We start from the raw sequence: 22,669 nt of genomic DNA on the forward strand, positions 1-22,669 counted from the left end.
TAGTTAGGATGTTCCACGTTATATACACTTCGTTTCCCTTGAAATTGCACATATTACGGTCTTGGTGCTACAATTAATATTTTTTCAGTATTCCGTCTGTCTAAAGCATTTTTTATCAATTAGTATAACAATGTTCACTTATCAACGAAACGCTTGAAACATTTCTTGTTAAAACAGTTTTCATCAAGTGCTAAAATTTTCTCAACAATACGATATACTACTATACAACACTTCACTTCCGGACATGCTACTTCTAGCCGTCTCCAAATTTTTTTTCAATAATTGAAGGAGGCACGAAAAATCCCACTAGGTGCTTATAAAAGAGCAGAAAAAAAAACTGAAAAACACGCCCGCTAATAAACTTGTGTACTCCTCCAAACCTTTCGTGCACTGGTCCCCGGTGGACCGGGTGATCTGTCACGCGATCTGACCGCACATACGCCTCGTCGATCGCCAGCTGCCCTGCTGCTCCGCGCCCCGCTGCCCCTGTGCCGACTCACGTGCACCAGCAGCAGCAGCAGCAGCAGCAGCAGCAGCTCATGCCGAGGCGCGCGCACGCACAGCCACGATTCAGATTCGCTGCCGCTTTACACCACGGGCCTCTGCTGCTCCCGGACGCCCGCGCGGGGGCCGCATGCATGGCTGGCTGCTCGTCCATCGCGTCGCGCCGCGCCGAGACGGGTGCGCGTTTTTTTTTTTTTTAGAAAAAGGCCGTAGCCCAGCTTTTTATAAAGCCAGAAACAGACGGGTGCGCGTGTCACCGCGAACACCACGCGGCCACACCCCACGCATGCACAAGTTCGCAACCATTTCGTCCTGACGCATATGTTCATGCGGTTAATCACTTAATCCAAAATATTATGTCCCATCTTTTTTGTTTTTTGAGCAGCGAAATTTTATTAAAAATATTATTAAAGTATAGTTAATAAAAATGGTTTGATATATATAGAGTGAGTCGGTAATGAATAGGTGACAAATTCACCACAACCCTAACACCACTACTTAATTTAAATTTTAATGTTACATCTGATTAATTTTGAGATTTTCTTTAGTCATATCTTCCTTAACTATTAAATTGTTAAGAATATATATATATATATATATATATTGTGATTGCTATATATATATATCGTTTAGCTTTTTTTTTAAAAAAAAACCGAGGCCCTTACACTATGGCTAGTGGCTACCAGGGACATTTGTTGTATGTTGTGGAGTCATCAACTATGCATGTGATGGTGATGCGATATTTTAGTTTAGTTCAGTGATGTGGGTAAATGAGATATGTCGTGACTCGTGACCAATGGGGTCAGACATTTTGCCCATACCAGCACCACGGAGGCACGGACTGCATTGCAACTTGTCATACTTAATATACCAGTTCTAATGAAAGTTTCATTTAATGAAGGTTTTAAAGACAACACAAAGGATGTCATTTAGATATTTTTAATGATATGACAAAGTAAAGATGAAATGAGTTTTAAGAAGATACCTTCTATGTACCGTTGCTTGTGTCTTGCATGTAGCCTAGCAAACAATAATAAATAAAACTATACATTGATACATTGAGAGAGAGGTGTTTTATTTTAGTTTCAAACTTTTTAAGTTGACATGTCTCTCTCGTGTCTATGAAACTTACATTGAGGATAACCTTATACCTTCGCTCCTATTCACGGTAATAAATTAAAATTAAAATTTTTAATATTAAATTTAAAGTTTAATTTAGGGTATAATAGTTTACTTTTAGCTTGACTTTTAGATCTAAGAACCCATATAATAGTTTTATTTATAAATTATTTTCTATTTGCAAATATCTTGATTGGTTTTTTTCAACTATATTGCTGCAATGTAAGAAAGCATGAAGAATTATGTTGTGATCCAATGTTATGAACTAGAAAGTGAATAGACGATGCAAGACAATTTTTCTCATCTATCCAAGGTCAGCTCAATTACTCAAGTAGTTTATTTCTTAGCATTCTTAGGTAATATGGTTTTTTCACGGAGGTATGAGCCTCTATAGCCTCAATATCTCTAGGAAGTTACAAAAGTGCCTCTTGATCTACACATTACATACGAGGACTATTTTAATCTATATAGTATTTTGGTAACATATTATGAGTTTTCGGCACTAATTGAGTGTTGGTCCATGAACATCCTAGAGAGAATATCACGAACAAACATGGCCACAAGCTTCATGTTCCCCATTTTCGAGTTCTTCTTCTTGAGTGCCTAATTTCTGCCACATTTTTCGCTCAACGTGCACCGACATTTTCCCTGCGAGAACACTTAAACAAACAAATCGATACCCTAGGCATATATGAGAGCCGAGTACACTAGGCACATAGAAAAGTCGAATATTCCAATGCTCTTAGGGAAATCGACTACTCCAATATGCTTTTGGAGGTCAAACACTTCAATATGCTTATGCAGATGAAACACTCCAACATGCTTCTTGCGTGTTGGGCGAATAGGGCTGAGGTAAGCCTGTACCAACAAATTACACGATGTATCCATATATTTATGGACTTGTGTGGACCAAGCGGTTTTGGTCTTTTTAATCACCTGTATCGTGTAGCATGGTGGATTCTCTCAAATTTATGTTGTATTGAGGTTTAAAATTGTACGAAGTTATGCTTACTTCAACAAACTTTGGCTTCTTGAACCCTAAAATTAAAATTCTAGATGATGGAATAAACATACTAAACCATTAATATACCATGCATTATTTATTTTGATTAAAATAAAGAAACAAGGGGAAAAGTGGGACATGGAAAAGGTGGGGAATAAGTTGAGTTACTTTGGACAAATTATTACTCGTCTTTTGCGTGCAGCTTCCTAAATTATTAAACAATGTATTTTTTTAAAAAAAACTTCTATACAAAAGTTGATTATCTCATATTTCTAAATTAGGTTTTCAGCTATAGAAATTAATTTGATTGTTTATATAATAAAATAGCTATGACATAAATCAAATATTATGTCATCTTCATCAAACAAAAGAACACATGCTGGCTATATTGAATGATGATGTGTTTCCCAAAAACAATCAAATCATTTTTGCACCATAAATTAATTTGTACATCTACGAGGTACTACTATTACACTATTAATTTCAAATGTTTCACAATAACAATATTTGTAAATTTCAACAATTGTACTACAACTTTTCTCAACACACCTTATAAAGGGTTTATGATTAAAAAGTAATCAATTACCTACGTGGAAGAGATAGAAATGGTTGGTGTACAAAATATATCATACCATTGGCCAACATGATGTAAGGTTATTATTTTGAGAATGGCTCCCCAATATAAAAATGTCTCATGATCTGATAGGTGTCCCTCACAAAATACAAGCTGAACTATAGATATACAAGTTTCTATTCTAGAGATTTATATTGACAGTACAAACATATCGGAGATACAGATCACATAAAAAGAAGCTATAATTAAGTAAGGAAACATGGCGCCATAATTTTTAAGTTAAATCGCTCGTTATTTCTTAGCCTGTTTAGTTTTACGATTTAATTAAATACGTCAGCGATGAACAGTACCGCTTAAATGGAAATAAGTCAAATAACAAGAATAATCAAATTGGCCTACACTGTTCGCCTACTACTGCATTTATATGATGCGATCTGATGGACACCTTTTACAATTAAGGACGAACCCGCATGTGCGTGCATCCTTGGAGGACCAATCATGTGCTTCTAGGTCTCACCTTCAAGTCTTCAACTCTTCAAGGCCACCACCATATCTCAAATTCTTTATTAGCTACAGATCCATGATGCAACAAAAATGATTAGCACAAGGTGGGTTTAGAACATTGAAGAGTTAGATGCGACTCTTCTTAGCTAGTACTGCTCCGTCCCAGAAAAAAAGAATTTTTGGGTTTTTTATCGAACGTTTGACCATCCATGTTATTTGAACATTTATTAAAAAATTAAAAATATTAGTCACACGTAAACTATTATTTATGTTTTATCATATAGTAACAATAAAAATATTAATCATAAATTTTTTTCAAATAAGACGAAGAGTCAAAATTTCTTAAAAAACACATAAATTCGTTTATTTTGGGACGGAGGTGATAGACAAAAATGTACTACTGCTATGTAATTTAGTTAATGAAAATTTTGTCTCATAGTATGACTAAGTCTGTGTTCGGTACGAGGGTAAGGGGTTAGTTATTCGACACGGAAAACGTAGTAATAGATTAGAATATAATTAATTGATTATTAATTATTAAAAAAATATAAAATAGATTAATATGATTTTTTAAAATAATTTTTTATAGAAAACTTTAATAAAAAATATACCATTTAGTTCGGAAAACGTGCGCGAGGGTAGATAGCATTACTTGGGTGGCGGAAAGTGACCTAAGTGAGCCTTTAGTTTGGTAGCCATCGAAGTTTTTTATGTATTTTATACAGTATAACGCGGTGGGGTATACCACCGTGCTGCCTCTGCAACGATCCCAACGTTTTACTATACTACGCTTGATTTGTTCCGGGGTTTCAGCCCACCCACCAAGAAAAAGAAATAAAAGGAAACGAAAAGAAAAGAAAAGCATGGTCATCATGACACAACACCAAACATTAGTATCAAATACTACATACAAAATGCATGCCTCTAATTAGGTAAAGCTGTAGTGCATGGGTCGTTATCTTGAAAGCCAAATGACATATTTATAAAAAAATAATTTATTAATAATCTTTTTATATATGTATTCTTAGCGACTTAAAAGGCAAGTTTAAAAATAAACTATGATAAAAATTCTTAAAATCAACTTTAAATTTAAAGTTGAAAATTTTAAATTTTGGTTTATAAATATAAGCAGCAGTGGAAAGACGAGGGGACAGGGGCAAATGCTAAGGAACAGCATCAAATTAGTTCCATAAATATTGATAGTATCAACGATACTTCTTCCGTGTTTTACGCATGACACGATGTTAAACATGTATTGGATCATTCATCTTATTGAAAATACTACATGATTATCATTTATTTTGCTATGGCTTATTTTGTCATTAAAGATAATTTAAACATAGCTTATACATTTCTATAAAATTATAAAATAAGATAAATCGATAAACATATAATAAAAAATCAATGATGTCACTATTATAAAAAAAAACTAGAGGGTGTATATGTTTGATTGCCATCACCGTCTGAGTACTAGTTTCGCGACCACATCTTTTTATTTTGCTTATATTTATAAGCCAAATTTAAATTTTTGACCTAAATAGATTTTAAAGTTTTTTTACTAAAATTTATTTTTTAACCATAAATTTTAGATCACTGTGAATACGTATATAAAAATTTTATTTACAAATTATTTTTCGTTTGTAAATATACATCTCTCAAAGTTTAAGGGGTAAGGAAGCATTGGTCTTTGAGACGTGACGTTTAATCCTAATTTTGGAAGACAAGGATTTGACGTGAGGAGTTCTACTTTCATGAGAATTATAAAAACCCCTCATTTCAGTCAAGTCGTTTTCTGAAGGGGATGAAGTAACTTAAGAAATAGGTAAACGAATGCCCTAGCCCCTTGGTAACTTAGAGATCAAATAAAAAGACTCAAACCTCAGCACGAAGCATGATCATGGAATTATCAGTTTCAATGTAGCCTCGAGTCTAATTCAAACGAAAGCGACATATTTTGTTCGCTTAGAGTTTGTAACTAAATTTAAGTCAACGTGAGATGAATATACTACTCTCTCCGTTTCATCCGTAAGATGTTTGATTTTTTTGTCGCAATGTTTGATCATTTGTCTTATTCAAAAAATATGAAAATATCATTTATTTTGCTTGTGACTTACTTTATTATCAAAAGAACTTTTAAGTACGACTTATCATTTTTTATATTTATACTAAATTTTTAAATAAGACGAATGATCAAACGTTAAAAAAAATCAAACATCTAACATTATGAATAGTATTAACCGTAATCAACGAAGTAAAAAATTGAATATTTCCATCACTCGGGCGAGTACTGTCAGAGGCAACACTGACTAATCAAGCTGCTTTCTTTTTTCTTTGCCAGATTACTTCGATCATGTTGGTCTCTTCGCTATTTATGTTTATAAGCTAAAATTTAAATTTTAACTTTAAATTTAGAGTTAGAGTTAATTTTGAGATTTTTTTTAAACTTAGGTTATTTTACCACATTTTCTTTTAGAAAATAAGAACACGTATAAAAATTTTTATTCTTAAATTATTCTTCATTTGTAAATATATTGTTTCGTCTTTTCCATTAACAAGGCAAACAGTGACTACTTCGGCTTGTGCGTGGACGTTTTCTAAATGGTGTATAAATTTGTATACAAAAGTCATTATTTCATCTTTACAGTGTAATTTTTTAATTTAACAGTATTTAATATCATAATTTATACAGTTAAATAGCTATTAAAATTAAATAATCGTATTTAATATCATAATTTATACAGTTAAATAGCTATTAAAATTAAATAATCTTCTATTATTAAAAAAAAAACCCAGCCCAGTTGATCAGCTGGCCCGCTTAAATTTCCGGCATGGTCGACGCATCGTTATGTCCGCGCAAATTACGCAGGCACAAGTGCCCACTACTCCAGAGGTCACCTTCGATACGAACGCGGCCACGGTAGCAGTACAACTGCTAGTATATTTGTCACGTTTGTACGGTTGAGTTAATAGACGCGTGTCGGTTATCTTTCCGCTGAATAGAAAAAATCCAACCACAACACTGGAGCAGATGTGTCGGCTAGCTACAGGTCTGCTCAGCTCGAAACGTCCCCCAGACTCACGAGCCACCCACACGGATGTGACACACTGACACCGAGCTCGGGCCACGTCGAGGCAGCAATGGCAACGTGCGCTACGGCCAGGCTCCCCGTATCTCTCCGGGTCCGGGATGGATCGTGCGATCGATGCGGCGACGCGCGCCTCCCCGGCCGTCGGATCCAACAATTAACCAAACGGCCAAAAATGTTGTTGGTGGCCGGCCCCGCGGCACGCACGCACGCAGTGAATGCGCCGGCGACGGGTGATGAGTAGTGCTCGCCTGGTCGCGCACGCGTCACACGCCGCCCGCCGCTGGGCATCACGGCGGCTGCCGGCTGCTGCGACGTACGGGCCTCCGGGAGATGGCGTTCGTATTCATTCATTGCGTCTGGTTGGAGGGTTAGAGCTTTGAATCTCAAACTTGCAACGCGTGACACACGCGGGCGGGCGCGGGAAACGTGTGGCGGTGGGGGGTCAGTTGTTGAGGTGGCGTTTAGATTAAGAAAGTTGTTGGGAGTAGTGTCACGTCAAATGTTTGATCGGATGTTGGAAGAGATTTTCGGACACGAATAAAAAAACGAATTTTATGGCTAGCCTAAAAACTGCGGGATGAATCTTTTAAGCCTAATTAATCCGTTATTAGCACATGTTGGTTACCGTAGCACTTATGGTTAATTATGGACTAATTAGGCTTAAAAGATTCGTCTTAAGATTTCTTATATAAATGTGCAATTAGTTTTTTTGTTCATCTATGTTTAATGCTTTATTTAGGTATTTAAAAATTCGATATGATGTTTTAAAAAAAAATTGGAAACTAAACAAGGCCTGAGATTTGTTCGTTCGTTTCGCCAGTGATAGGGGGTAGCATTTTCCACACGTTGACGTTTCCAACAGTCCAACGTGATAACATTAACATCAGGACGAGGTGGGTCGGAGATCGCTTTGGATTAGTATATGATAATATAAAAAAGTGTGACAAGCATAATAATCTTAGTCGTATAAATAGGAATTGGAGTACTCGGTAGTTTGGAGCTTGCTCGATCAGATGAGCATTTATTCGAGCTCAGTACGTAGCTTGAGTGTGTACTACACTACTACTGCTTGTTTGGGTTCCAGCCATTCTCAAATCTCAATCTGTGTTTAAGGCTGCCTTAGGCCATTTGGTGATATGGTGTGTGTTTCTGGGTGGACAGCCAGGAGATTCACGGCTAGATACATCAGTTATGTCCTCGCATGACGGATTATGTCTTGGCGAGGGTACGAGTGACATGACAACTAGGACTGACTATGTTACGAGAGGATGTTGTTTTCGTGTGGTTTCATATTTCTCATCCTTTCTCTCTCTCTTTTTTTTAATAAAGTATAGACGATGTTGTGTTTGTGAGCACACATGTCAATGGTTTCAAGTTCAATCCATTACCAACCCAAATAAAAGTATTATCTCTGTTTTATAATATAAGACTTTGTAGTGTTGTCTATAGAATGCTAATAAATCTAGACATATATATAAATATAGATAAATTTAGACATAACCGAAACGTCTTACGATACTCCTCAGAGGGAGTAGTAATGTATATAATAGCTCAAACCCTTCCAATCCATTAATCTTCTCCTAGAATCCAAACCAATCCAACCCATTCCCTATTTTAGCCCAAACAAAACCAACCCACTTTCATAATCCATTTCATCTCATTTCAAATTTCACCATAATCGATCACCCATTCCCTAGGCATCTTTGCTTGTCAAGCACCCGCCTTCCTTGTTGTCGGTGACCTGGTCAAAGATGGTGGCCCCTCGTAGTCGTGGCAAGGAGCCAGGTGCATTGATAGTCATGAGGAATTGTTACAGGACCGCTGAGGGGTGCGGTCAAATATGGTGCATCGGTGCTACCATGGAGGATTCAACATCTTTTAATCTAGTGGTGTTGCTTGGAGAGGAAGAGGGGCCAACAACAGTGACCCGAGCTCCCTCCTCAGATTTGTTGTTGGCTAGTTTATTTGTGCCAAGCATCATGGTAGTTTGGAGCTAATCAATAAGATGAGCGTTTATTTGTGCTTAGTATGTAGCTTGACTTAGTATTGTACTCCTACTACTTGATTTGGTCCCAATCATTGTCAACCCTAGACTGATGTTATTTTAGGTTATTCACGGTGGGGGTGATACGACGTGTAATTTTGAGTGATGGGCTTAGAGATTCTCTGCCACTTCTAGGTAGGTGTCGTGTGCTAATGTTGCTCGTACCTTGGTGACGCATGGGTGAGACCACGAAGGCATAACAACGACTCGTGACCATATTGGGAGAGGGCATGTCCCTGTGCAGTCCCTCACCCCTCCCCATACTTCACCCCATTTCTCGTGATTTGTTGATGATGTTGTCGATGAATAATATTTCTACTGCAATATCTGTGTATATATGGTGTATTTGAAGGATGCATGTATGGATCAGTTGATATGAGCATGCAAACAAATCCATTAAGGTGGCAAGAGTGACAAAAATTTGTATATAGGTTTGGGCCTCCTGGTATTGGATAATAGCCTACTCCTATTGCCCAGAAACAGTGTGCAATTATATAATCTCTCATGAGTATAACATATATGGAAAAAATAATGATTTAGTTTGCAACTACATTGGTGTGGAGCTCCAACATAGTTGTCCGTAGCTAAACATTATCAAGCTTCTCCAATATTGGCTACATGGGATTGGAGGTGGCATATATTGGGGCTATACCGGCTATCTTGACTTTGCATGTCCCCTCCTAGGAGACCTTGTGCTTATACTATTGGATGTCCCCTTGTCAAAGTAGAATCAGGGAGACAAGTATGACTACTATACGACAAATCTTGGTAGGAGGTGAGTAGGTACTTGCATTTGTTTTCTTATTTGGGACTCCTTCCTCTTATATATTCAAAATTTTATCTATATGTATGTGCTTTCTTTCTAAAGGAATTGATATGTGGTACTCTTGTTAAAGTATGTATACGTCTATATGGCACCTCAGATCTATTACACCGACGTATGCATCTAGAGAGGCCAAAGGCGTCGACCGGAGAGGGGAGAGGCGACTAGGAAGGACGTACCAAGAGCTCTTGTCATCGCTCCATATGCACCACCGAGCTCGTCGCCTAGGAGCTCCTTGTTTAAATATGTTGCCACCCTAGATGTTATCTTGCTCAAAGACAATGGTCTAATGGAAGTGACACATGCTAGATTGATGGAAGTGACAATGGTCTAATGGAAGTGACAATGGAGGATCAAGGCTCCAAGCTATATACAACATCTTCTACCAATGGCTTCACATGAAGAGCAGAGGGACCGACAACGTTGATGGCCAAATCTTCCCCCTCCCCTAAATTTGCTCCAGACAACGCGTGAGCTATCTGAATATGCATTGGAGAGGAGAGGGGAGAGGCCGCTAGAGAAGGAGCTCGTCATGCCTACCTTGGAGAGAGAGCTCATCAACGAGAGGAGAGTGGAGCGGCAAATCTAGTGGACATAGGGAGAGGGGATCAGATGCATAAGGAGGGGTTGAATTTTATATTACTTTCTAGGCTTGATGGTTTAAATACAAAATTTTAGACTTATATATAAATTAAAAGCACAGAATTGGAATAGAAAAAACTAGGGGCTAGAATAAAAGTTAAACACACCATGGGAGAAGGGATGTGACAATAGTCTACGTGACGGTCATATGTCATATAAGACAATTTATATGAGTGGCTCATATTGTTTGTCCTTAGTGTGCAGATATAAGTTATATTGAAGTGGGCTCAAGCTTATTCTACCCTATAATATATGGGCACCATTGGGTATCTCAGTAGAGCTACTGAACCTGTTAAGTAGTTCTAATAAAAAACGAAGAATATGTTAAGTCGAGCGTGAGCCTGGTTAACTCCATGCTCAAGCACCAACCAGGCTTAGCTGGAGATCACTCGTTGTCTCGTTGAAGGCATATTATTGTTAGATCGACCGCAAACTACTTGGCACCACTCGGGCGTACGTTTGGTCGATGAAACCTGAAGCCTTGATGGCTTTCAGAATGTTGGTTTGGTCAGATAGTTGTACATTTAAGAGAAGCTCAAAGCTAGGAGAGGACCATGCATGCTAAACTAATACTACACCAGCCACGCTCTTGCCGTTTAGTACCTTGCCGGGCCAGGCTCAAGAAGCAAAAGGACAGCACCAAGCGTTTTTCATATTTTTCTCGTTTTGGTCCAATTCCAACCTGGACTTTGGCACTTTGCGCAAGTGCACGGCACGTAGATCTGATGCGAAATTAGGTAGAGTCAGTACCTCGGAGTGCTGTTCGGCGAGCAGTACGGATCACCAACATGGAGACTGTTTGGACATTTCCCCTTCACTGAACGCCCACTAAACATTTGGGACGTCACTGTGATCAAGCAAATGCGGAGCAAATCATTGCAATTGCAGGCATAAAAACCAAGCACCAAATCCAAGCGGGCACGCCGGGGGAAGAAAAATACCAGAATGAGCAATGAAGAACAGGACGAAACTGAAGATCCGACAACCTGTTGCCGATCAAAAGACAGTTGTCTGACCCCATCGCCACGGCATGATCTGAGGCTAATCCAAAGTGGGGCTTTTGTATATTTCAGGTTCATTGCATATTTGCATCCCAGAACAATCACTTCAGAATACAAATGTCAAACAAAAAAAAAACATGGTACTTATTAGTTCATATTTCTCTGTGAGATTCAAATAAAATGGAAGTGCAATGCACTTCTAACCAACGGATTGTGCACCGCCATTCATACAACAAACATGAGTTCTTATACAGATACATGGAGGAATACATACACTGATAGGGACCAATACGTCTCTTGAAGCAAAAAGTTATGCAACTCGATCACCAGAAAATCTATCACAGTAGCAGCGCCAGCTCTCATTCATCCGTGCGCTGGATTGTTTTGCACATATTAATTCTTTTGAACTCAACCATCCCTCATGCACGTTTCCAGAGGAAGAAAAAGCCACGTATTTCTACGAATACATGGGATTCCTTTTCTTCTTGTGCAACTGTGCAGTATAGCAACAGCTATTGGCGGTTGGCGCTGAACTGGGAGCAAGCTGCCTTAATAGTGAGGAAAGGTTTACTAAATGATCCATTTGGGTGCTAAATTTATGCATGCACTCGAGGAAATCAAATGATCAGCCAGCAGTCTGTACTCTGCTCCATCGGTTGTCATCATTGTCAATCTGATGAATATAGCTATATCGGTTTTCTCTGATGTAAGTCACTCCAGACCATATTCCACGGACAAGAAGGATGCTAACAAACACCATGCTTCCGAATGTGCAAACCACCTGAGCAGAAAATATAACCAATTATGAAGGAAAGGCATGGCACCACAAGACAGGGTGTGAGAGGGGGCAATGCCAGTTGAAGAGGCTAATAGAGTATCAGTCAGTCCCCTGCTTAAGAACAAGGGTGGAATTTAAGCTTGTATGCAATTGTAATTATCAGTTCAATCAATGTAAGGTACTTAAGATAATACTAATTCACAGCAGCAGCACAAACCACATAATTTGATTAAAGAGAAACATCTCAATAGGGTAGGCCATTTCCATGTATTATCAATAGGAAATATTACAACAAGTCACAAGCTCATATTCCAAAAACACCAAAGCTAAATCCCATGGCCAAACTACCAGAATCAATGTATGATACTTAAGAAGATAATTCACAATAGTGGTCATTATTCAACAAATCTAATAATTTGATTAAAGAGAACCATCTCAATAAGGTAACCCTTTCCATGTATTATCACCGGCAAATATTATAACGTCACAAACTCATATTCCAGAAACACCAAAGCTAAATCCCATGGCCAAACTACCAGAATGTTGAGAAATGAAATATGCTGAAAGTATCAGTGCAAAAGAAGCAGAGTGCAAGACTCTCATCTGTTCTGAATTCATCCATTGACAACATGATATTATTATAGGCACTAAGTAATCTCATGATTCTAAAATACTTATGGATTTGTACGTCTCCAGAAATAAACTTGTAGTTGCAGCACATGTAATATTTTCCACTCCCCAAAATATAAGGATTTTTAGAGCCGGACATGGGTATTAAGAAAGTTGGTAGAATTAAATGGGTGGTTGAGGAGAGAAAATAGATGAGAAATTTTAGTGGTGGAAGCTTGTGATTAGTTGAAAAGATAATGTAGGTGTAGAATTTGTTATATTTTGGGACAAATTTTAAATGATAGAAGTTGTTATATTTTGGGATAGAGGGAATATATAATCTCCATTTGTTATTATTTTGTGAATTGAATGCATCAAATGTTTATTGATCATAGGCATAATTACAATCATTAGCAGACAGTTAATAAGCAAATAAATAATTAATGAACAATGTGTTAATTTCGTACTTAAGAAACTGAAATTCAACAAGATCTGTGTAAAGCTTTTTTCGTGCGCAACAGAAACTGAAAATCAACTTGATTTGTGCAAAGCTACTGATTACTTCAGCTTAATGTTCACATTTTCGTTTGTCCAAGTGAGTGCTATTATAACATACGCACATTATTATATTCTCTGTACTTGAACCTATTTTTGTTTTATGCTCAAAACTGGGAGCAAGCATCTGGTTCAAGGAAAAAGAGGGCATAACTTCCATAAAGTAAGGATTCTCATCTAGATCCAATTAACCGAATGTCATTGAGCTCCAACCATGTGACATCTAGACCAAACAACAACCTTTTTTTCTGGTATCATATACCCTGTCTGGTACTTATCCTTGCTCATCGAACTTGTTATTGGCCAAAAGTTGAAAAGAAAATCTACTAGGGATCAATACGAGGGGGAAAAACACTCCAAATCGGGCATTTGAAAGTGCCTTATCAACAAGCAATCAGGTACTATACTAAGTGTCTTCACTGCCTAAGCAAATGACAACAATTTGTTCTCTAGACAAACATGACATTTGAAGCACGCTACAGCGTTATTCAACCTATGACACTGATAGTGTTAGTGTAACACTTTGCTCATATCAAGGGCATATGATCACACAAATTACACTAATTAAACTGTGCCACAATCAGCTCACACTTCTGAAACAAGCCTCAAATGAATGAATTCCTCACCTCAAGTAGCCCCTTTAGGATCCACAGGAACGTGAGAACAAGCACGCCGTTGACCGAGAACTTCACCTGCACAAGCACAAACAAATCAACACCACCAGATCGCGCACAATGCAGAGCACGATCCATCTTTCTCCCCGCCTATCATTTCGAACAAAGTAAACTGAAAACCAAGGGGACAAACAGAAGGTTAAACGGACCAGCTCGGCGGGGACGGAAGGCGGCAGCACGGACCTGGCGGCGCGGCGGGCGCGGCGGGAGACCTTCCTGAACACCGAGTGCAGGAACCGGACCAGGAGGTCCAGGCTGCGGTCCTCGTCCTCATCGCCGTCCTCCTCCCCTGCATCGTCCTCGTCCTCTTCGCTGCCGTCCCGGTAGGAGGCGGCGGCGCCCGAGAGATCGCCGACCCAGGGGCGGGCGTCCGGGACGACGACGACGGCGTCGGGGTGGCGGCGGCGGGCGGCGAGGAGGCGGCGAATCGGTGGCAAGGGGCGGAGGTGGCGAGGGGAGGGAGACGGTGAGGGGTGGAGGTGGCGGGGAGAGGAGGGGGCAGGGAGACGAGAGGGGAGAGGGAGGAGGGAGGCGGTGGTCGCCATGGGAGGCGGCTGCGATTGGAAAGCAGTTTCTTTTTTTTTTTTTCCTATCTTGTCTCTGTTCTACCTTTTGGTCTCCCGCCGATAGTCTGGTGCGACGAGTAAAATAAAAATACTGTTACTTTCGTATTATAAAATCTTCTAACTTTATCGTTCCATCCGTGTGATATATATATATATATGGATTTATTAATATACATATAAATTTATATAAAATTAAGTCTTACCCTGTGAAATGAAGAGTACACCTCTAGTGGTGCCAAAACAATTTTAGTTTTACCTAACTCTATCGAAGAACAATCAATACATTAGAGTTTAAAAAAAAGAAAAAATATTGAACTTTTATAAAAGCAGGATCAAATGTATTGGAGTTTATTAAAGCAAGAAATAAATTGTATTGGAGTTTGCAACAATGGAGTGTATTTTTAGTCTTTTTTTACACTGTACGTATTGGTACATGTGAGATAAGACAAAATTATTACCTCATCTCACAAAGAGTTTATTTTTCTATATGAATATGGATTGTACATGTTTATATTTATGCGGATAAATGAATTCTTTTAGAGATTGTGATTGGTTGGCAACAGTAAGTTGGTGAAGAAATTTGGTGGAAGCTTCTAATTAGTTGAAAAGAAAATGTAGGTGAAGAGGTCATTATACTTTTTGACAAATTTTAAATGTTAGAAGCTGTTATTTTGAGATGGAGTGAGCAGCTTAAAACAAGTACTTACTATGTAGTTTTGCACTAAATTTTGGCATTTTTATGGCAAATTTTGGAATTGTAGAGATGTGCCGGTATTGTTTAGTTTGACACCTTAGCAAATATCTTTATATGGAAGGACGTTTAGAAGTTTATAAAAAAAAACTTGGTGTGGTGAAGTATTTATGATGTGTTTGGATTACTATCTTACGGAAATTTGACAACGCCAAAATTTGATATGATTGAAAATGGTATCAAACTGAACATGCTCTAAGCAAACAACTTTCGCAAATGACTTTGTAAGCTAAAAAGTTATTCCCTTTATTCCAAAATATGACAAATTTTGGTGTTCAAGATTTGACGTATAATATATTCCACGTCAACTCTTTTATCTCAACTAATCGTAACCATATTTTATTTAATTTCTTCTCGTAGTTTTTCATCTCAACCAACCATATATTCTTTCTTAATTTCTTAATTTTCATAGTTTGGGATGGGTGCAGTCAAATTAAGTGTATTTTATGGCTTTTACAAACTAAAGTTATATCTACTCAATCTGTTCTAAAATATAAGACACAACTACCACTAACACAAAAATGACTACGAAGTTAACGAACTACCACTAACACAAAAATGACTACGAAGTTCGTTAACGTCAGGGTGAAACTTGTAAGCATTGCCATAGATCGTTGCATTGTAGCCTATTGGCTATTAGTGACAACTGCCCTCCAATCTTAAATATTTGATATTTATGACAAGATCTTTTATTAAACTTTAGAAATTTCCACCATCACTTTTATATTATACTAAGTTTATAAAATTTAGTAAACTTGTGATACCGTGATAGTATTTTTAAATGCATATATGAGAATGACTATATTTGTTTGTTTTATTTAAAAACTACACACGACCAAAACGTTAAAGTTTGATTGTTGTTCTAATAAGTATTTGTTGTTGAATGGAGTAGTTCAGTAAAGATGAGAGTATACACTGCAGCTAGTTCAAAATGAAAGTTAAAAATGGGACAACTAATCCAGTAGACCCATTAGGCAGGAAATCCAGTTACACAAACTAACCCAGGTAGAAACAGTAGAGCACACCAGATCCCAAACTTTCGTCCCTTCGATTAGTCAAAATGTACATGAGTAGACTACGGAGTTCTCCTTGACAACCACCAAACTCTCAGCCCAAGGAAAACCTGTGCAGCCTTTACAACCTGAAAGAGTGCATCTCTCCATGACTCCATTAACAGTCCAACGCGCTATCATTTCGGGACTTTCAGGCGTGTCAATTGTTCATCACAAGCTGCTGACCAGTGACTAGCTACTCCACTTTCATCGAATCTGCAGCGTCAGGATCGCCAGAATTTCAGCTACAGAAGTTTTTAAACATGTTCAGAGAGTATAGGAGCTCTGAAAATACCAGAGTTCTCTAGGCTACTGGTGCGAACGGCGTCTGAAGCGAAATCAGCCGGAGCGATGTTGCCAAGTTCCTCGTCCCAGATAAGGCCCCTCTGCTGCGGCAAAAAAATAGTAAAAAAAAAAAACATGAATCACTCTTGGCAGTTCTAAGGGTTTGAGCTATTTAAGTGGAGTTCGATGCAGACTTGAGGAAATGTGGCCAACTGAGTTGTTCTTGCCATGTGAACATCTGCTGGATTATTGACAGTCACACCATATAGACCAGGACGTGAGAAGCCTTGCTGAGCCCCCCTGTACAGACTAGGATGGGCATTGCTCAATCGCTGGCTGCATCCCAGAAATGCGGATCGAGCATCTCGTGCGCAAAGGATCTGTGTATGTTAAGAGAAGAAGAGAGGCATGAATGGAGTAGCAATGGGTGACATGCGAGTTGTCTGTTCTTCAGAGTTTGGTCTTTCCATCTTACATCTTGCAGGTCGAGGCCAGAGCTCAGCTCGGGACTGATTGCTGAGAGCTTCATCGAGAGGAACTGCAAGACCCGGTACGGTTAAGCACTTGATAGACGCTTCAGTGATTGGCGTTGAGACGTGCGGATAAATGTTGACGAGCTGAGCTGTCTGGAGTTTCTGGAGACATACCTCTACCTGCCGCTGCAGAGATTGCACGTAGTTTATGATCTCGTCGAGCATCATGGCCTTGCCTGTAATCTGCTTTGTCAAAAGCAGCATGTTCAACACAAGTTAGAGCACACCAAACCATCACCATTAACCGTGAGAAAATTTCTGCTCGCAGGCGTTGCTGCTACCTTGTTGCATCCCGGGACGAGGTCCTGGAGAAGCTTCATCCTTTCGTTGATCTTTTCCCTTCGAAACTGCATTCCAGATGGTGAAGCTATGTCAGCAAGAAAGGTACACAGATTCGGAAGATCTTTCATTAATGGTGATGGAGAGATCAATCACTCTTTCTGCAAGGCTGTGGCTGTTGGTCGCCTGGCCGCGTTTTGCCCGGACATGCACGTAGTCCTCCCTGCTAGCATCAGCATCACCAGCCTTCTCTCCAGCATGCTCCATGCTGATTTCTCTCTCAGGCATTTCACCAGTTTCCTCCTGCAGTAATAGTACAGTTTTCACGATGAGAACATGCTCTCAGCCGATGGAGCTACGCAAAGGGAGCTTCTAATTAACTTGTTACTTGGGAATGAAGTGATGAACTGCCCTCGCCTGAGCCCTTTCTTTTACTGCCCTTTAAACACTTGTCAATGCTCATGTTTCTACTTAGCTGGGAATCTGGGGAGTGTTGGAACATGGATACTGTAATAGTTAGAAACTTCAGAGATTAGGGAACCGTGGTTATCTAATCGCAAAAAAGGAGTAAATTGTGGTTGTCCTTGAACATAGAACATAACTAACAAGAGAAGGCATACCACTGATAGGATTGTAAAACTGAATCCCCTCTTGCAAGCTTGCATTGTGCACAGGAAAAAGGATTGGCTCGTCGAAATCCATGACAAGGTCAAGCTGGTTAGCTCCAACCTCGAAACAATGCCCCCGGTTGTTTACAGCAGCAGTGCGGGGAGGGGAATACATCTGCAGAGAAACGATGGTCAGTCACATGATGACCACTATATCGCAACTTTCTGAGATAAGTCTATCTAGTCTATGTATACTCCCATGAACATACACACAAAAGAACACCAAATCACCAACCTTGTGCTTGATACTTGATCTCAGGGTGATATTGCAATCATTTTAAGAAATGCGTGATGGCCTTCTAAATTGTCAGCTTTGACAAGTGAAGGAGCTTTACTTAAAGGGTAGGATAGATCGGGAGATGTGGCAGTCAATTTCTTGCAAGGCTCAACAAGGAACAACTAACTCTTGCAGCCTTACATAAAGATTGTCCAAAGTGAAAAGTTAAGTGAGCCTAATGCAATAGACAAACGCAAGGGCAAAGGTGGAAACCACAGTCCCGGAATAGAATTGTCGGTACTGCTAACAACCATGCACCAGCTGGATCACATCCATGAATCAGAATAAAAATCTCTGAATTAAGATCAATTACAGTTGGTACTGTAAAATGAAGACCAAACCAAGGAACAGATGCTACTGCCATCCACTGTATGGGCCATCCCAGAATAAGGTTATGATTAATTAATGAGCCAGATCCATCTATGTTTAAACCCTCTTAAAGTCTGTACAATTGAACTTATGCCCCTCATCAAATTTTCTGAACCCAACTTATAAGTCTTACTAGTTTCGAAGTCTTATTCTTAACATGTTCACCAATTATTGAAAAGAGGAGAAAAGGGGATCCAGATTTCATCGGCAGTTCCCAGATTTAAGTGTTGTTTCAAGTTTTTGTGGTAATTAATGCATAACAAAGTTACAGACCTTACTCTAAATGTGTATCCGCCGGGGTGGATGTGAGGGTAGAGGTAACAAGAACAAAAGTTTAGCTAGATTTTAGTTGTTACACAGCTCAAATTATCACCCTGAATGGAAATATCAGAAGTTCAGTCTGTAGAATCAGATCCACAGAGCACGAAAGACACCAACAGCTAAGAAAGTGCAAAGCTTCGATGAGATCATCAGAGAGAGAAACCAGGGAAGTGATTAGGTTCTATGATCGATAAAAGTTAAAAGGAGAGCTGCTTGTTATCAGTGGCAAAGCTGAGGGATTCTTCATCTCTAAACAGTGAGTACCGTACATATCATCATCCGAATTTGGTGCCAGCACTGTAAATGATCTGTCCAGAACGACAATGCCTGCCGGATTTACACAGGCTGTCAACACTTCGTACTCACCAATTCAGAGCTTCTAGCATCACAGTTTGAGAGGGCTAAAAATTCAGAAGGCAGAAATTGATTGAACCCAGGTAGGTGCAAAGGACAAGGGTCAGAACGTTGAAATTTCTCCCCTTTCTTTAATGTGTAGATTGAGGAGATATGTGAAGAGGCAAAAAGAGCACAGAAACAGTTAAGAAAAAAGGCTGTTGGCACTTAATGAACTAACAGCTAATAATACTGCTCTTGTACTCTAATTTCATCAAGAAAAAACAAACAATGCACTATCTACAAAGAAAATGTCCTGCCAGTATATAATGTTTGTGCAAAGAGCAATTTTATCATCCTTTAGAAGGTACCATGAGGTACCGCTATTTTACAGTGGTGCCTCATGGTACCTCTTTAATAATGGGAAAAATGCTCTTGTGCAGAAATGATTGAACAAGAGACAGTGCTGCTCGAGATCCTGCAGTGCTGCTCGAGATCCTGCATATTCGACCATTTCCCAGCAGGGAGCAGGAGCATGCGTAGTGATATAAATTTACCATGAAAGGGAAGAGTTCTTATTACCAGTTAGGAGGTGAGGGGAGGACTGCCGCTTTCTCTGTTCCTTCTCTTGATCAGAAGTGCTGTAGTGTTAGTTAGTCACCAGCCTATGGTAGAACGAATAGTGTTCACCATGTAGTGGCTGCTTGCAGACATGTGGCTAGGACAGCAGGGGTGAAAATAAAGATAGAAGGCCACCCCTGCTACTTCCACCAGTTTCCCAGTGTCTTTATTTGATCTCTACACCTCCACTGTGTAAGCATAGAAGAAGTACTCCCTTCATGAAGAAGACTAGTTTCATATACTTGCAGACTTTCATTGCCACAAGATTATCCAATCCACCTTGGCTTAAAAATCGGTCCCGGTTAGGCCTTCTCCAACAAGCAATACCTGTTATGTTAATTGGGTTTGCACAAGGATAAGGTCCAGCATGCTACTAGTAGCAGATGAGAGAGCAAAAGCAAAGCTTAAAGTAGAGTGCCCAAGTGTCAATGTAGCAGTTCATCACTGTGCTGTTTCACTTCAAGAGGTTTTGGAATCTTGGTGTCAATTGCCACCATCTTTCGCTGCTCCTGCCGTTTGAGTTGTTTAGCAGCAGGCACCAGCAGACGGGGGAAGCTGGTAAGGATTGGCCGTGGAATAATACAGTCAAAGTGAATGCCTGCTGCAGGAGCATCCTCCTGCCAGCGGCAGCGTCAGACGTGTCTTGGCAGCGAATTGGATTCTTGTACTTACTCCGCTGAGGCTGCCTGTAGCTTGTGAGTTGTGCAGCACCAGCCAGCTATCTGGTAGAGTGCTACTATTGTTCTCAGTTCTCACAAATTGCATGGAACTGAGAATTGAACTGGGTGGCCGGGATGCAGTATCGCTTCAAGTAATTAAGTCCTCAACTGCAATGCAATAGTCTTTCAATAGTAGCACGGACTGAGAGCGTAAAACATATGCAGGTGCAAAGTTGAAAATGGAACAGAAGAATACGAGTTTCCAGAACTCTTGGTGGTAGAAGTAACAATGAGTAAAGCCTAAGGCTGCTTAGAACCGGTACTCCATCTGTTATAAAATGCAAGATTTTTTAGCATTGTATATAAACGCTAATGAATCTAGACATATATACAACCATATACATTGCTTAATGGATAAATGTAATCAGATTCAAAAAATCTTACAATATGAAGTATTTGGCACATAACTGAAACTGATACTGTATTTGGTACATAACTGAAACTGAAACCCTAAGTTCCTGGAACCACGAAGTAGCATTTAACCAGAATTTAGATCACCAATCATAGCATTGAGATATCCTGGGGGTAAAACAATCAAATTCTTACCCATTTGGATTTATAAACTCTTTATTCCCATGCTACTTCCCCCACAATCTTTTCAGTGCACCAAATCTCAAGCAAAGAGTAATCCCTCAGTGAAAGTTGTAGCCTTTCTTGGACTCCGAGACACTCCGTACAGCTCCCATTTGAGTATCGTAACGGTGGTTCAGTCTTAGTCCAAACTCCAAAGAGAAGTAATCAAAAAGTTAAATCTCATGAAAGATATGTCATGGCTTAATTATGTACAGCATAAAGACAGATGAGTCCAATAGTCAATAAGACATGTGTAGGCAAAGCAGATAGATGCACGCCTACACCAAAAAAGTGATCTTTCTCTCTGCGGTCAATATAAAGCGCACTTTAAGAAAATCGAGCAATCTTTGGTCCCCCAGCAGCCCAACTCTCAGCCTCCAATGAACAGGGAAGGGCTATATCGTTCACTCAACCATCATAGCCTCAAGGAAAATATGGTATGGAAACAGCAATGTCGAATTGCTTTAAAGTCCACGAGAAATCATTATTGATTGTTATATTAGCATTTTACAAAGAAATCATCAAATGAAATCATCCATTCTTCGCCTTTAGTCATAACTTAAATATCTCAAAAGGATCAGCTGATAAAATGTACAGTGAGAAATGTTCATAAATTCAAGTGGTCACTGCAGCATAAAAGTGAAGCGTCTCTTCAACAATAGATCCTGCAACCAACATTCACTTAGGAAAAGGACTAAATCTCATCAAAAATTCTACCTGGACCAAGTCAACCAAATGATACCACAGCAAACTCAACCCAATAGTAATGCACTGACAAGGGAATGAAAAACTAACATAATAAACCACCTATTGCGAAGGAAAAGTAAAAGCAAAAGCATATACTAGAGTTGGATTCATAAGCTGGTGAATCGACAATCAAGAAAATATTCATAAGTTGAAGTGGAAAAAAAGATGACTTATTTCTCTTTATCATAAAAGGAAGTATGTGCAACCAAGGATGAATACTAGGAGGAAACATCAGTTGGAGAAATTATAATGTTTTTGATTGAAATGCAAGCAATAAGGATCTGACGATCTCCAAAATACTGTACAAAATAAAGCAACAGACAAACAAATAAAGCAACAGACAAACAAAGGAGGACACAAGGGAATAAGGAATTAACTTAAATAGAAACATAGCTGGCTAACGCAGATAACATAACAGATATTCAGGATATTTCTAGGAAGAAATGAATAGCTACCCAGAGTTCTGCAGAGTACATTTGATCAACATTTGTCCATTCCTATAAAACGGCATACAACATCTACATTTTTTCATCACAGCAGTGTTACTCACCTACTGAGTTGTGCGACAGGCTTCTGCACATAACTGCCACAAGTATACTTACCAGCCAGTACATTATCCTTCCTTTGGTCAGAGTAAATATATTCACACATGGTAA

At 39.2% G+C, this 22,669-nt stretch overlaps 2 protein-coding genes across 6 annotated transcripts; both read right to left on the reverse strand.

Annotated features, from left to right (window-relative positions):
• Positions 1 to 11,347: 11,347 nt before the first annotated feature.
• LOC102713528 lies at positions 11,348 to 14,534 on the reverse strand. Of its 2 annotated transcripts, none has more exons than XM_006649618.3 (3): positions 14,069 to 14,534; positions 13,872 to 13,937; positions 11,348 to 12,084 (listed from the first exon to the last, which is right to left on the reverse strand). In XM_006649618.3, exons 1-3 carry the CDS (start codon positions 14,462 to 14,464, stop codon positions 11,929 to 11,931), a joined length of 618 nt encoding a protein of 205 aa, XP_006649681.2. In that variant the 5' UTR covers positions 14,465 to 14,534; the 3' UTR covers positions 11,348 to 11,928. The 2 variants fall into 2 exon arrangements, with proteins under 2 accessions (XP_006649681.2, XP_015690420.2); XM_015834934.2 differs by lacking the exon at positions 11,348 to 12,084 and adding an exon at positions 12,091 to 12,192.
• A 1,566-nt stretch (positions 14,535 to 16,100) lies between these two features.
• LOC102711960 (transcription factor bHLH49-like) lies at positions 16,101 to 20,186 on the reverse strand. 4 transcript variants are annotated; one of them, XM_015835041.2, is made up of 10 exons: positions 19,936 to 20,186; positions 18,006 to 18,168; positions 17,774 to 17,892; positions 17,542 to 17,688; positions 17,388 to 17,453; positions 17,221 to 17,289; positions 17,049 to 17,111; positions 16,768 to 16,953; positions 16,584 to 16,677; positions 16,101 to 16,504 (listed from the first exon to the last, which is right to left on the reverse strand). In XM_015835041.2, the coding sequence occupies exons 2-10, from the start codon at positions 18,166 to 18,168 to the stop codon at positions 16,485 to 16,487; spliced, it is 927 nt and encodes a 308-aa protein (XP_015690527.1). In that variant the 5' UTR covers positions 19,936 to 20,186; the 3' UTR covers positions 16,101 to 16,484. The 4 variants fall into 4 exon arrangements, with proteins under 4 accessions (XP_015690527.1, XP_015690529.1, XP_015690528.1 ...); XM_015835043.2 differs by lacking the exon at positions 19,936 to 20,186 and adding an exon at positions 18,289 to 18,424 and having other exon boundaries at positions 17,774 to 17,868; XM_015835042.2 differs by lacking the exon at positions 19,936 to 20,186 and adding an exon at positions 18,289 to 18,422 and having other exon boundaries at positions 16,584 to 16,674.
• Between the last annotated feature and the right edge of the window lie 2,483 nt (positions 20,187 to 22,669).

Source organism: Oryza brachyantha, chromosome 3, assembly GCF_000231095.2.
Source record: "Oryza brachyantha chromosome 3, ObraRS2, whole genome shotgun sequence".
In the NCBI taxonomy this organism is placed as follows: Eukaryota; Viridiplantae; Streptophyta; class Magnoliopsida; order Poales; family Poaceae; genus Oryza; species Oryza brachyantha.